Source organism: Bos mutus, chromosome X (assembly GCF_027580195.1).
Source record: "Bos mutus isolate GX-2022 chromosome X, NWIPB_WYAK_1.1, whole genome shotgun sequence".
In the NCBI taxonomy this organism is placed as follows: Eukaryota; Metazoa; Chordata; class Mammalia; order Artiodactyla; family Bovidae; genus Bos; species Bos mutus.
The window spans coordinates 34360343-34374606 of record NC_091646.1 but is presented as its reverse complement, the minus strand read 5'-3'; the positions used below and the strand labels follow the sequence as shown (position 1 = coordinate 34374606).

The following is a 14264-nucleotide window of genomic DNA, read 5'->3' as shown; positions in this document are numbered from 1 at the left end:
AAGGGGTGTGAAATCCTATCCTCTGTTAGTGTGTCAGTCACCCCCATTCCTGCCCTGATTACACTCTCACACAATAATGCTGGCTGTCAGGATGCCCAAGGTGGAGCCAGACAGGGAGTGTCTGTTCACTCAGGTTTACTTATAAGCAGCAAGCCCAGGGTGCCAGGTGGTTGCCCCCAGGTGTGAGGGGGGACACACAGACACACCCCAGGCCCTCTCCCCAGCCACACATCCAAAGCCCGTTCACATCAGCCCAGCCGTCTATACTCCAATGTTTACTGCCGCAGGGGCAGCTTGTGATTTTGGTCAGATGTGGCCAGAAGAACTCCCTCAGGGTGGTTTTGTTCTGATCAACTGTGCCAGAAACATATCATGGCAGTTGTTTTGTTTTGATTGGCTTTTGCAACATGAAAACATTCCATCCAACTTGGCAAAGCCCAGCTAGGTGGGGCCTTGGGTCTTCCATGGACATGCCCTTCTGGAGAGCAGGGAGTGTGCTCCTCACACACTCACAGAGCAGTAGTTAAGGCAGCCCCATGGAGGATGGAGGAAAGAGTCTTGCAAGTGAAAGCTGTCTCATTTGCTGGAGTTTGCTTCCTTCTCAGGAAATCCATTGGTTTCGAGCCAACTCTGCCCGTGTGGGTTTCTGGGAATAGTGTATTGGCATTTGCAGTTGTCTCTTTGACAGTGTGCACACTGTCTCCACACTAGGAACAGTATCAACCCTGCCCAAGCCTTCATGCAGGTAGGGGCCCTACCATGTGGAAGGACCTTGCAGACAATTCCAAAAGCACACACCAGCCGAAAGCCTCAGGCCGACCCTGGAAGCCCTGCTCTGGAGCCCTTCCCAGTAGGCACTTCCAGGCCAACTGCAGGGGCTGGGAGCCAGGGCTGAGACAGCTCAAGAGACTTAGTTGAGATCCTGAAGCTGGAGATGGCTGGGGTGAGAGGCAAGGCCAAGCTCCCAAAAAGCCCAGGACTCTCCATGCCTGGGTCAACTGAGTGCAATGTTGTGCTGATGCCAGCCACTGAGGCTGGACTATCCCAGTCCTGGGCACACACACATGCCCACAGAATGGGGGGTAATCTTTACAACCTCATCAGCCACCAGCATTTTCGGTTGGCCAACACCCCCAAATCCATGTCTTTTGTTTGGGATTCAGTACCTCAGTGAAAGGGCCAACTCTGGAGTTTGCATTTTCACATCTCCTAATTCCATGGTTGAGGAAAGGGAACCTTCCCCTTGCTCTCCCCTCAACTGTGGTTCCATCACCTTACATGTCTTTGTGTTGCTTTCAAGTCATGATTCACCTTCATGCCTATGGGGAGGGTTTGGGAATTGATAACCTGAAATTCATGGAGGCCTCATGGCTCTCCCCGGCTGCTGTGCTCGGAATTTGCTCTAAGTCCAAAGCCCCAATGCCAGGGAAGCTGCCAGCTTCCTTCCTCCTACAGAAAGTTCTGGATTAGTAGTTGGTCCAGAGCCAGGCATGTCCATCAATCATGCACAGGCTTTCAGGGAGTAGAGCAAGACAGGGCAGGAGTTGGCCGGAAGAATTCTGAGTTCTGTGAGCCTCATGCTGAGACAGGAGCAGAGGGTAGAGAGGATGTCAACCCCCCAGGGCCTGTTCATCCCACAGGACAGAAGGCATCAGGCCCAGTTTCTATTGTGACTGTTGTTATTGCTTTTAGTTTTCTCTTCTCTCCTTTTCTTCTCTTTTAATAGGGTAGGTGTTCCCTCAGTCCTTCACCATCCTGTCTGCTTTCATGGCCCTTCCCCGCCTCCACCAGCACCTCCATTGCAAACTCCAGCGATTAAAATTCAAAACCAAAGCACAGTCCATCCAATTTCAGCCATGACCTTCACAACCCTGCCTCCTCAGGCCCCAACTATTCATCAGTAGCATGGCCCCATGGCACAGTCTGACACAAGCACCCCTCCTCCGTGTGGCCCCAGTGGTCCTGCGGGTCAGGATCTCAGGGTGAGAAGAAGGTAGGCCCTGGGCGGCAGACAATAAAGAAGTAAGCTTGCACTCAGTGCAGATGCTCACCAGCCTCAGAACAAAAGGAAGAACAAGAGAAACGTTAGGGATGGCGGGGCCCCCCCGAGCCACCTTCCCCGCCGGCCAGGCGCTGTTTGGGATAAAGGTTGTCTGAGACAGCCTCTTAGAGGGTGGACTGTGAGCTGAGTTCCAAATGAGGACACAAGGCTGACGAGATGATCTGGTGGAAGAAAAGTCTAGGCGGGGGAAGGGGGCAGGTGTGATGGCCCTGTGGGACACTCAGGCTAACTGTTCTGAGCAACACGGGTAGAGAGTGCTGGTTGGGGGAGCTATGATGGGAGACATGTGCCAGTCCATGTGGGCCCCCTGCTCTCAGGGGTCTTATGTTCCAGTGACAGGAAACAGAGAATAAATAGGATGTGTGAGGTGTTTGAAGGTGAACTGTGCTGGGGAGAAAAGGAGGCAGAAGAGGTACCTGGCTGCTGAGGGAGATAGGTGGATTGCAGCTACACATGGAAAGAGGTGAAAGGGAGCCATGAGGCTCCCTGGGGAAGAGCCTTCCTGACACAGGGAACAGCCAGTGCAAAGGCCCTGAGGCAAGAGTGTCCCACTTGAGGAAGAGCCAGGGGGCTGCAGAAAGTAAAGGAGGAAGAGGAAGACAATGGCCCAAGGCAGGCCTTGGCAGTACTTTTCCTTTGAGGGACACAGGGCTACTGAAGGGTTTGGGGCACTGGAGGGTGTGACTCGGTCTGACTTGTGTTTGTTTGAAAACATGGCTCAGGCTTCCATGCCAAGAGAGAGTGGAGGTCAAGAGCGGCAACAAGGGAGGAGACATGGGAGTGGGAGGTAAAATTGAGGAAGCAGGCAGAGCCCTGAGTATGGACATAGAGATGGGGTCTCCTTACCAGACAGATGGCTAGAAGCACCCAGGAGATGCATGGACGTGGGTGGAGAAAAGGCCCGGATGACCCGGTGTCCAGCCTGGAAACAGGGGTTGGCGTGGAGAGCAAGGGGCGGAAGAGAACAGAGCCAAATGAAGCTGGGGTCCTCCGTAGCCACAGCTGGAAGGACCGAAGCACCAAGAGAGGGGCAAAGAGTAACCTAGATGAGGGATAGGGAGATGGCCGGGCGGCACGCCCAAGCAGTGAAGGAGAAAAAATGGCAGTTCTCAGATGCCAGGAGGTGGGGGTTGTGACGGGTCTCAGGAGAGATGGGGCAAGAAACTACAGCACGGCGTCCAGCCCCAGCCAGACCTGCCCTAACCTAGGAGTCCTCTTCGCTGGCTGGTGCTTTTCATGTCTTTCTTTCACCTTTAAATTATCTTACAGTCACCTGGACTTGGGCGGGGGGTGTCCCACACTGCACAAACTGGTGTGAGTGCCACCATGGTAGGGCCCAGAGCTGCCTCAGCAGCTGCTGGGATGTTTGGAGTCCTCACCTGCTAGACACAAGGGCAGGGCCCGACTCAGTGTCAGACAAAAGGGATGGGGACAGGGAAGACCCCCAGGGACCCAGGGAAGATCCAGGGGCCCGGCCCCCAGCATCTCTGGGCTTGGGGATTGTGGTCCCCGGGAAACACAGCTGCAGCCATGGAGGTGGGAAGGGCTTCAATGGGGAGAGGTTTGAGAACTAGGGGCCGCAAGACATGCTGATGTTCAGCCCTGGGGTTGCAGTGCTGGGTGCCTCCAAGGTTCAGCCAGAGCCCTGCCCCCTGGATGGGAAGACAAGGCAAGGGGCAGGATCGGCAGAGGCAAGGCTGGGGGTCCCTCCAGGACCTCCTTCAGTTCAAGAGGCCTATTAGCCATCCACAGGAGCTGCAGGGGCAGCAGGTGCCAGGAAGGGTGGGTCCTGGCTGCAGGTGGTCGTGGTACAGGGGGTGTTGATGGCATCGACTTGGGCTGTAAGCTGTGGGCAACACTGGCAGCCTTGAGCGCAGTGACATCCCTTTGGGGTTCTAGAGATGGAGAAGTGACCTGAGGGCCTTGCCCTGGCCTCTGGGACAGTCCCAGGCCAGGAGAGGAGCTAGGGCAGGGTGCTGAACCCAATTGGCTGTGACCAGGCTTTCACAGGGAGGCATCAACTTCACCATGGGGACATCCTCAGGCCCCCGGGTGTGAGCCCAGGCCTCCAGGGTGGTTCTGTCTTCCCAGTTCCCACCAAACCCATGTCCCAGAGGTTGGCTGTGCCCTTTGGTTGGAGGTGGCCTGAAAACACCCCATCGTAAGACCCATCTTGAGCCATTTGTTAAGAGCCCAAGATTGGGATACAGGGAAACAGAAGCTGGAGGGAAGCTGACTCACGGTCAGCTGTAAACACACTCAGGTTGACTTGAGCCAGAGGCACATGTTTGAGCGGGCAGCCCTGGCATTTCATGTTGGTGACTGAGCAGCTGCTCTGTGCCAAGCTTTGGCACCAGGCAGCAAAGAAGGCTACTGACAGGCATTCAAGTGAGTCTTTGAGTACAGCCTGGAGGACGGCCATGGCAAGGGTGGTCTGGGAGAGCTGAGGGTGAGAGTGAGCAGAGGCCTGGCCTGATCACATGACCCAGGCCCAAGGGAGGGCAAAGGAGGTGGCCAGGGCACCAGATGACTGCTAGTAAACTTACCACGAGGGCCACCAGGGTTGAGGGTGGCAGGATGCCACTGGCTCCCACTTCTGTGGCTTGTAGGGTGTGGCTGAGAGCCAAACCAAGTCCTCCAGCATGACCATGCAGCCAAGAAGCTGCCCATGGTTCCCCCACAGTCCTGGCACCAGAAAAGCCCCAAATAATGAGGCCACATCTGCCATGGCTACAAAAAGTGAACTGTTCCTTTTCATTTAAAAGGTCAAAATGACACTCAATTTTGGTGTCAGCCCCATCTCAGAAACCAGTCTGGGGAATGAAGGGGCTGACAACAAATGATGGCCATCTAGCAGCCAGAAGATGGGTCTTCACCAAATTCCAAGCAAATCCTCACAGGATTTAAGATATGCAATTAGAAAATTCCAATTTGATGGTGCAGTGTGGCTCATTTTTTGGCACTTGACTGTGAGGTTCTCCTGGTTTAAACTGATCACGGAGCACTGAGCCTGGTTGAGCAATGCCAACCCGGGTGTCCAGACACTGCTGCTGCTGCTAAGTCGCTTCAGTCGTGTCTGACTCTGTGCGACCCCATAGACGGCAGCCCACCAGGCTTCCCCGTCCCTGGGATTCTCCAGGCAAGAACACTGGAGTGGGTTGCCATTTCCTTCTCCAGTGCATGAAAGTGAAAAGTGAAAGTGAAGTCGCTCAGTCATGTCCGACTCTAGCGACCTCATGGACTGCAGCCTACCAGGCTCCTCTGTCCATGGGATTTTCTAGGCAAAAGTACTGGAGTGGGGTGCCACTGCCTTCTCCGGTCCAGACACTAGAGGGTAGCAAAGGACTCATTGTTAACAGTGGGATTCATGGTCAAAACCAAGGGGCAGTGAAGTTGTCCTATGAAGAGCCAGGGAGCAAGTACTTTTAGGTTGTGGTCCAAGTCACTGTGGAAACTACACGGCTCCGCCCTCCAACACAGCCAGACAAAATGCTCATAGGGATGGGTGTAGCCGTGGCCCCACTAAGACTTCGTTAACAAAACCATATTGAGGGCCAGAGTTAGCTCTTGAGCCACAGTTGCCAATACCTTCTCTAAACCAAGAAAATCCAACCCTAGCACCTTGAACTTGGAAGTAGCTTTAGAACTGACATGTGTCCATTCACTCACATAGGGAGGGTCTGGCCTCTGAATCTCAGCACAGGGCCAGCTGGTTAGCATGGGGCCAGCTTAGGGTTTCCCATCCATTCTGCCTTTTAGAAGCATGAGAGTGGCCAGGCTGGGGGCCTAAGGAAGGAGCAGAGAGAGGCAGCAGCTCTGCAGCTTGTAGACCCGACGAGACTTGAGCATGCATGGAAGTGAAGGCAGGGCCGTCAGAAGAAGCTGAAGGGCTAAGCCTGCAGGAGGTGTGAGGCTCAGGGCTGCCTGAGTGCAGCTGGAGCTGTGGTAGCAGGGGAGCAAGGCATTGTGGGAAGCTCTTTCCTGGGGACCTTTGTGCTGATCTGAGGCCTGCAGATGCCAGTGGGGTGGCCAGAGAACCTGAGAATGGGGCAAATATGGCAGATTCCAGGGACTGAAAGAAGTTGTGTGTCTTGGAGACTGAAAAGGGGGAGGGTGAGAAAGGCTAGAGGGGCGGGTTAGGTGCACACTCCAAAGGGTCTGTGAAAGGAAGTGATGACTTGGTCAAATGCTGGGCATCCGAGAAGGACAGGCTTGGTGGGTAGAAATCAAAAGTGGAGCCATTTTCCGTCTTGGGTGCCTCCAGATGGGGGACTGGCAGGGGCCTGAGCCGCAGTCCCCTGGTTTCAGCCAGATGAGCCCTGGGCTGTGGCCAGGGCCAAGAGGTTGGCCTGGCAGTGTGGACAGGGAAGAGGAGGGACAGGGACAGGCCAGTGCTCTAGGCACCCTGGGACAGAGTAAGGAAGAGTGGAGAAGAGGGAGACAGAGAAACTGGTGAGGTAGGAGGGCCAGAAAGGGGCAGTGTCATGGAAGTTTCCAGAAAGAGGGGCAGTTGCTGAGGCATGGTAGCTGGGGTCAGAAGAGAGGACCTAGAGAAGCTAGAGGGGGACCCACTCAAGAAAGGCCTGCCGTGTGCCCAGAGGCTGGGGACTTTTCTCATGCCAGAAAGTTCCAGATTATTCGGAAAGAGAAAGTAGAGAGCCCAGGGCCCATCACATTCCCTTTTCCCAGTCAACTTTCTCGGCTCCCATGTTGGAATCCCCCTGCCAACCCCCCCCACCCCCGTTGTAGCCAGCAGTCCACTGCATCTGTTGCTCTTGAGTTCCAGAATATCTACCATTTGTCCTGCATGCATGTCAGATGATGGGAGGTAACCGCACCCAGGCAGAGGGCTCCGACCGTTCTCTTCCAAAAGACCAATGTTTGTCATGCAGTGACCCCTGCCATGGATGTGGGCATGACTGGCAGCGCCAGCTGGCTGCTCATGGTCTCCTTCCTTCTTCCTTCCTCCCCCTCTCCTCCCTTCCCTCCCCCATCCCCCTCCAGATTCGGGTGGTGAAAGCGTTCCGTAGCTCCCTCTACGAAGGCCTGGAGAAACCAGAATCCAAGACCTCCATCCATAACTTCATGGCGACGCCCGAGTTTCTGATCAATGACTACACCCACAACATCCCGCTGATTGACGACACGGACGTGGATGAGAACGAGGAACGCCTGCGAGCCCCACCGCCGCCCTCCCCCAACCAGAATAACAATGCCATAGACAGCGGCGTCTACCTGACCACGCACGGCACCAAGTCAGCTACCTCTTCACTGTTTTCTTCCAGACCCGGGAGCCCGCTCCACAGCGTGGAGACGTCCCTCTAAGCAGGACTGCTCTGGGCACACGCACCATGCACACACGCGCACTTGGACGGGCGGGGTCACGGGCAGTGAGGACTGTTGAAGATGCCTGACCACCCTTGCCCGAAGCCAATCCATTCTAGGAGGGGGAGGAGGACAAAGGAGCGATCAGAGAGTGAGAAGAGTTGTGTGTCACACCCCCCTTTTTCTATGGAAGCTTTTTTAAATGAACACTGTCATTCCACCAGATGTTCACTGTTCGGGGCGTGCGGTGGGACAGAGGTCTCCTTGTCATTTTTCGGGGGGAGCACTCACTGCAGAGCAATTGGATCAACAGTTTCAACAGGGGAGCGCCACTCTGCAGGAAGGATGCTCTCACCCAGGTGGCCCACCAGCCTAGCACCCCCTCCCCAGGATGGGTGCAGTTGGTCTGTGTGTGCGTGTGTGCCTAGCCCCATGTGCACGTATATACATGTGCGTGCACACAGAGGACCAGATGCATATCTCAAGAATAAGGAACTACTTATTGGCATGATATTTCCATTCCTCTTATCCAGTATTTTCATTTTGAAATTTCATTATTTATTGTGCCAGGGTCATTTTTTTTTTTTTTTCAGGGAACTAGACTGCAAGAATATCCTTTTGGTTGCTTGGGGCCCACTTCACTGCTCCTCCCCCGAAAGTCCCCTCCATCCCTCATCCTCCCAGCACAGTTCCTGGGAGCAGGAAGGTCAAGGAAGGCAGGTGCAAATCAGAACACTGGGAACATTTGCACTTTGAGACCCCTGCCTATAGAGGAAAAAAAAAGTCAAAATTGTTCTTTCAAAGGAAAATACCAAAGTATTATTGAGAATGATCCCCTCCAGTAGGTAGAAGGGGGAGTTTTGCTTTTGGTTTCCTTTGGCTCCAACTCCGATTCTCTAAGTCCTGAATTCTGCCCAGTGGGTGGGTTTTCTTTGTCTGCATCTCCAACTTCAAGAGCACGAAGCCCGGCCCTGGACATGCCTGACCTCATGGGGACAATCCAGGAGAGCCAGGTCTGCAGGTGCCGCTGATGCAGAATGCAGAGTCAGAAAGAAAGCAGAGAGGGACCAAACCCAGGAGGAGCTGACTTGGCCACAGCGCAGACCTCAGCCCCCATTGGCACCTCCAGCTGGACTCCCACTCTGGTTTGGAGAATGCCAAGAAGTCTCTGAGCTGCCTCTAAAGAGACTTGGATCAGTTCTCAGTCACCCCTCGCCAAAGCACTCTCCTGACCCTGGTCTTCTCGCTCAAAGATAACTATGACGCATGAGGGCATGGATTTGGGTCTGCAGCCACCTACAGTGACCTTGGGGATGCCAAGCCCCTGGGGGTGATGGTACCTCGTCTCTGTGGCTGTAATTGAGAAGGTGGGAAGCTGAGGAGGTCAGCTCTGCCATGTGGTTGGCTGAGCTCAAGTGGAGGGCTGGGCCTGGGTTCCCCAGACAGTTCCCTTGGGGGCCTCTCCTGGCAGTGTGGGCACCCAGCATGCCCTCCGTTTTCCTCGAATTTATGATATCCCAGGAGGGAAATGCAGAAAAAAGCAGTGGTTCTTTTACCTTCAGAATTCTTTTTCTGTCTCCCATTTTGCACAGAAGAGGTTGGGGTCCAACCACAGCCTGTGGCTGGGGCCTGGGAGCTGAGCCGCTGGGGGGCAGCTGGGAGCTGAGGGGCGGAGAGGCATTAGCTAGACCGCTGGCAAGGCTGGTTCGCCCATCCCGGGCCCATCCCACAGCCCCTCGCCAGGGCTGGTCTGACCTCGACCTGTGTCTGTGCACGTCTGGATGGGTGGTGTCCCAAGCGCGCCCAAGTCCCCACTGTTAACATAACACCATGTCACCCCTGAGCAGGAGTAGTCATATCTTGGGCCAAGGAATTTCGGTTAGAAAGGCAAATCCCACTTACAATGCCAGCTACAGATAACTTAAAGCCATCCCTTTTTTCCAAAGGGCACATTGAGAATGTTACCCATTTGTAAATTGTTCTCCAATGTCCTTGTTTAAACAACAACAAACAGGGCAACTCAATTTGTCGCAGGTCTGTGTGTTCTTAAACAAGAATTCAAATTGTAAATGTTGAAATGGAAGAAGATGCACACGGAACACTATGCTCACGGGCTTCTTTTCATCCTCTGTTGTAGACACACTGGTAGGACACATGGTTGACATATAGCGCAAGCCTCACTGCTGCTATCCAGTCGCCTCCTGTGCTTGGCGACCGTTTAGTCCCCGGGTGCCTTTCCACGGGGTGTGGGGTGCAGACCGCTGCTCTCGTTTCTGTGCGTCTTCAGACCAGGGGGCCCTGTCTCACTGGGAAGGCCCTCTCTCTAAAGCATTATCTTATACGGAATGGCTTGGTCAACTGTGTTCAGTTATTAAATCTGTTTTACATTTTTATCTGCCTGTTAAAAAAGATGAACAAAAATAACTTAATGAAGAAGACCACAGATGCATCATAATTTAAAGTCTGTAGTTGAATTTCCTAATTTTAAGACTAGACCAAAATTTCTGTATATTAAAAAAAAAAAAATGCAACGCTCCTACAATCTCACTCTGGGTAATGTGTGTGATTTATTATTTGGTGAATTCTCCTCTGAAGCTAGAGAGGTGGTGTTCTCCCCTTCATCAAGCTGGGGTGAGCCCCAGGAACAGCGGGGTTCCTGGGGGTGCAGCCACCTTGCTGATCCTAGTGGAAGAAGGAGAGTGCTCAGCTCACCTGCTCTGTGTGGTCAGGCTTGAATGGTCTTGACCTGGAAGGGCCTCACCTGAATGTCCAGACTAGCATCCTCAGAGGTGGGTGGGGTGGGGAACACCACCCAAATGACAGAACCCTGGCACACATGCAGATGGTGTCTTTTTATTTTCACTGCTGCAAAGTACAGATAACATCACATTTAGCATCTTGACCATTTTTAAGTGTCCAGGTTGGCAGCATTAAGTATGTTCACGTGGTGTGTGGCCATCCCCAGAACTGCCCATCTTCCCCAATGGAAACTCTGCCCCATTAGACACCAACATCTCCTCCCCCAGCCCGTGCCCCCCATCCTACTCTCTGTCTAGGGTCTGACGACTCTAGACACCTCATACCAGTGGAGTCATATGGGGTCTGTCCTTGTGTCTGGCTTCTCTCACTGACCATCATGCCTTATCGGTCCAGCCGTGTTGTAGTGGCTGTCTTTTTAAGGCTGAAACACTCCATTGTGGGGCTGGGCCATGTTCTCTTCATCCAGGCATGCATCGATGGATGCGGGTTCCTTCTACCTTTTGACTTCTGTGAACTGCGCACCTGTGAACACGGGCGTACATATATGTGTTTGGGCCTGTGTCTTCACTGCTTTTCAGTAGATACCCGGAAGTGGAATTGCTGGATCCTATGGTAATCTTTTTTTTAAATTTATTTATTTATTTTAATTGGAGGCTAATTACTTTACAATACTGTAGTGGGTTTTGCCATACATTGACATGAATCAGCCATGGGTGTACATGTATCCCCCATCCTAAACCCTCCTCCCACCTCCCTCCCCATCCCATCTCTCAGGGTCATCCCAGTGCACTAGCCCTGAGCACCCTGTCTCATGCATCAAGCCTGGACTGGCAATCTATTTCACATATGGTAATATACATGTTTCAATGCTATTCTCTCAAATCATCCCATCCTCACCTTCTCCCACAGAGTCCAAAAGTCTGTTCTTTACATCTGTGTCTCTTTTGCTGTCTCACATATAGGGTCATCATTACCATCTTTCTAAATTCCATATATATATGTGTTAATATACTGTATTGGTGTTTTTCTTTCTGACTTACTTCATTCACTCTGTATAATAGGCTCCAGTTTCATCCACTTCATTAGAACTGATTCAAATGCATTCTTTTTAATGGCTGAGTAATACTCTTGTGTATATGTACCACAACTTTCTTATCTATGCATCTGCCGATGGACATCTAGGTTGCTTCCATGTCCTAGCTATTGTAAACAATGCTACAATGAACATTGGGGTACACGTGTCTCTTTCAATTCTGGTTTCCTTGGTGTGTATGCCCAGCAGTGGGATTGCTGGGTGGTATGGCAGTTCTATTTCCAGTTTTTTAAGGAATCTCCACACTGTTCTCCACCTATGGTAATCTTGTATTTACTTTTTGAAGGAACAGCCAGACCATTTTCCATGGCACCCTTTTCCATTCCCCCCAGCAGTGTACAAGGGTTGCCATCACAGATTTCCTCTTTAAACCAAAGCCATGGAAAGAAAGCCCGTTATTGCCCTCATTCACTGGCTCCGAGGGTCACTGCACCATTCATGCCTTCACACATCAGGTGTCTTTGAACATCTGTGCTGGGGCCATCTGTGCAAACAATTTGTCCTGGGGACAGCCAAGCTGCATGGCCCAGCCCCTCTGCCCCACCAGCAGAGCCACGAGGGTAACCCTGGCTCATGATTTGCAAATGACTCCTGTGGAAACAGGGCCCAAAGTCCCTGCATCCTGTTACCTCGTATTTCTATTCCTCCACCGTGCACATCACCCTGGTAGACTTGGCAGTGCCAGAGGGAGCATTTTCCAGGGAAACTGCCAAGAAACAAGTAAAATGGCTCCTAAGCTCCCTCCCAACCACCTGAGGCCATACTTTCAGAAAAGGTCAAAGGCAAATGGCAGCAAACAGCAGAGAAACGAATAGCAAGAAGTTCTGGCTTCATTGATACATGAGGTCCTCTCAAATAAGAAGGTGAAGTCAGTGGGGGTTGGGCCAAATACCATATCAAGATAGCTGTGCCTTCTGGGGAGATATTACTCATCTATATCTGATTTCTGTTTTCCGTGGACTTCCATGAGCAAATAGGACTCAGGTTGCCAAGGGGAAAAAAAAAAAAACAACTGGTCATTCACCAATGCCCTGAGGCAGGGAAAATACTACAACACCCATCCCTTCACAAAGCTGGGAGCCATTTTTATCAGCAGGCAGCCTGGGAGCACGGGTGGGTGCCATGAACTCAGGGGACCTAAGCTGCAGGCCTTTCTTCTCTCCTGGTTCTGGAGGCCAGAAGGCAGATTCTAGTTTTCCCATTTCTGGCATCACTGGCAGTCCTTGGCTTATAGACAAATAAGTCTAGTTTCTGCCTGCATCATCATGGGGCCTTGTCCCTTTGAGCTTGTGTCTCTACCTGGTATGCGTCTGTCTCTCTCTCTTCTTATAAAGGACACCAGGCATATTGCACGAGGGCCACCCTACTCCTGTAAGATTGCATCTTACCTTGATGACACTACAAAGGCTCTATTTGCAAATAAGGTCCCATCTCCACAGGTTCTGGGGCTTAGGACGTGACCATGTCTTTGGGGGACAACAGACTCTCCATCCCAGCTACAAAAGAAGAGATGGAGAGATGGACTGAGCCCCTCCGAGGACCTGGCTTGCCCTCTCCTTTCTCTGGCTTGACAGGCCAAGGAAGTATTTATCGCTTTAATTAAGATGCGCTCTGGACTAAAAAGTTCCCGGAGGCCTGGGGTTCTAGAAAATCTTCATCTCTCATTATTGACCTTTTTGAACCTAAAATAAAAAAGGCAGAAGATCGTATCTCTTTAATCCCTATTATCTTTTACAAAGCCTCGTAATAGGAAGCCAAAGCAAATAAAAGAAAACCACTCTGAACCAGATTTTAATTCATATTGTGTGACCGAACTGTCCTTACAAAGCAGAGCTGGCCATGTCACATATTCCCCAAAAGTGTCACATATGTCCCAATACCATTCCTTACCTCTGTTCCAATGACAACACACACAGACAACCCCTCAGTGATCTCCTAAGTCCCCAGGGCAGTGTGACAGATAACACACGTGGGTTGAGGGAGTTAAAATAGCTATCACACTCTGAAATGTTTTGGTCTAACCTGCTTGATTTACACAGTGGGAAACTGAGTCCCATTGAGACAAAGGAACTTGCCTGATACCTGATAATCGTTGAGAGGAAACTTAGGGCCACAAAACCTCCAGAGAGGCTGCTGTTAGCCCCGCAGCCCAGAGCTCACCCAGTTCAGCTCTGTGGCTCTCAGCTGGGGTGGGGACACCAAGGACAGAGCTAGTCAATGCAGGTCAGGCAAGTCCCAGGGTGGGGGGCTACACCCAGCCTGTGGGGAGAAAGGGGGTGATGGAAGCAAGGTGGTTTTTAGAAAGCACAAAGTGGAAAGGACTAGCAAGAAAGCCAAAGCCGCCTTCAGAGCCCAGCCAGGCCCTCACCCTCCACCATCCACACTCAGAGCCCAGGCCCAGAGCTTGGGCACCAATTCTGTCCTCAAAGGGAAGAACAAAGTGGAAAAGGGGACCTTGGCTCATATCCTTCACCTTGAAGCCAAATAACACAGTCACTTCATAACTCAAGGGAGCCCTACTGCCTGACTTAGCACCCAGGTATGACTCCTCCTTATGCCCCTGACCGAGTGGACCCCAGGTATGCCAACCAGCTCCCACACCTGTGGGTGCCAGAGGGCATGGTGGCCAGTGTCCAGAGCCCACGTTCCCTGGGTGACAAGCTCGGAAATGCAGTGAAGTGCCTGGGACAGTCCCCCAGGCCCCACACTATCATGGTGAAGGACAGTCCCACCAGCACGCGTGGAGCCTGGATCCTTTCTCCCAGGAAGAAGGACATTTGGGCTGGAGATTAACTAGACTCTGCATCTAGTCTCACCATCTCGGCACTTTTAAAAAAATCTGTAACTTTCTAGATACATTTTGGTCAGATCTAGATTTCTTGATCTCAAATGATAGTCCTTAACCTAAGTTCATTCACCAAGCAGAATTACTGCCAAGCCCTCCAAGTATCCCAGCAGAGGAAGAAGGTCACGTGGGCTCCTCTAGGGGGTGCCATTGTGACATGTGCACAAGTTGTGTCATCC

The 14264-nt window shown here is 52.2% G+C and overlaps 1 protein-coding gene across 1 annotated transcript in view; it reads left to right on the top strand.

The window, feature by feature from the left end:
• Positions 1–7493, top strand: part of ATP2B3 (ATPase plasma membrane Ca2+ transporting 3) — a 41022-nt gene extending 33529 nt beyond the window's left edge. The window contains 1 exon segment of the mRNA XM_070365498.1: positions 7067–7493. Coding sequence (XP_070221599.1) covers positions 7067–7387 — 321 coding nt within the window. The 3' untranslated portion in view covers positions 7388–7493.
• The last annotated feature ends 6771 nt before the right edge of the window (positions 7494–14264 follow it).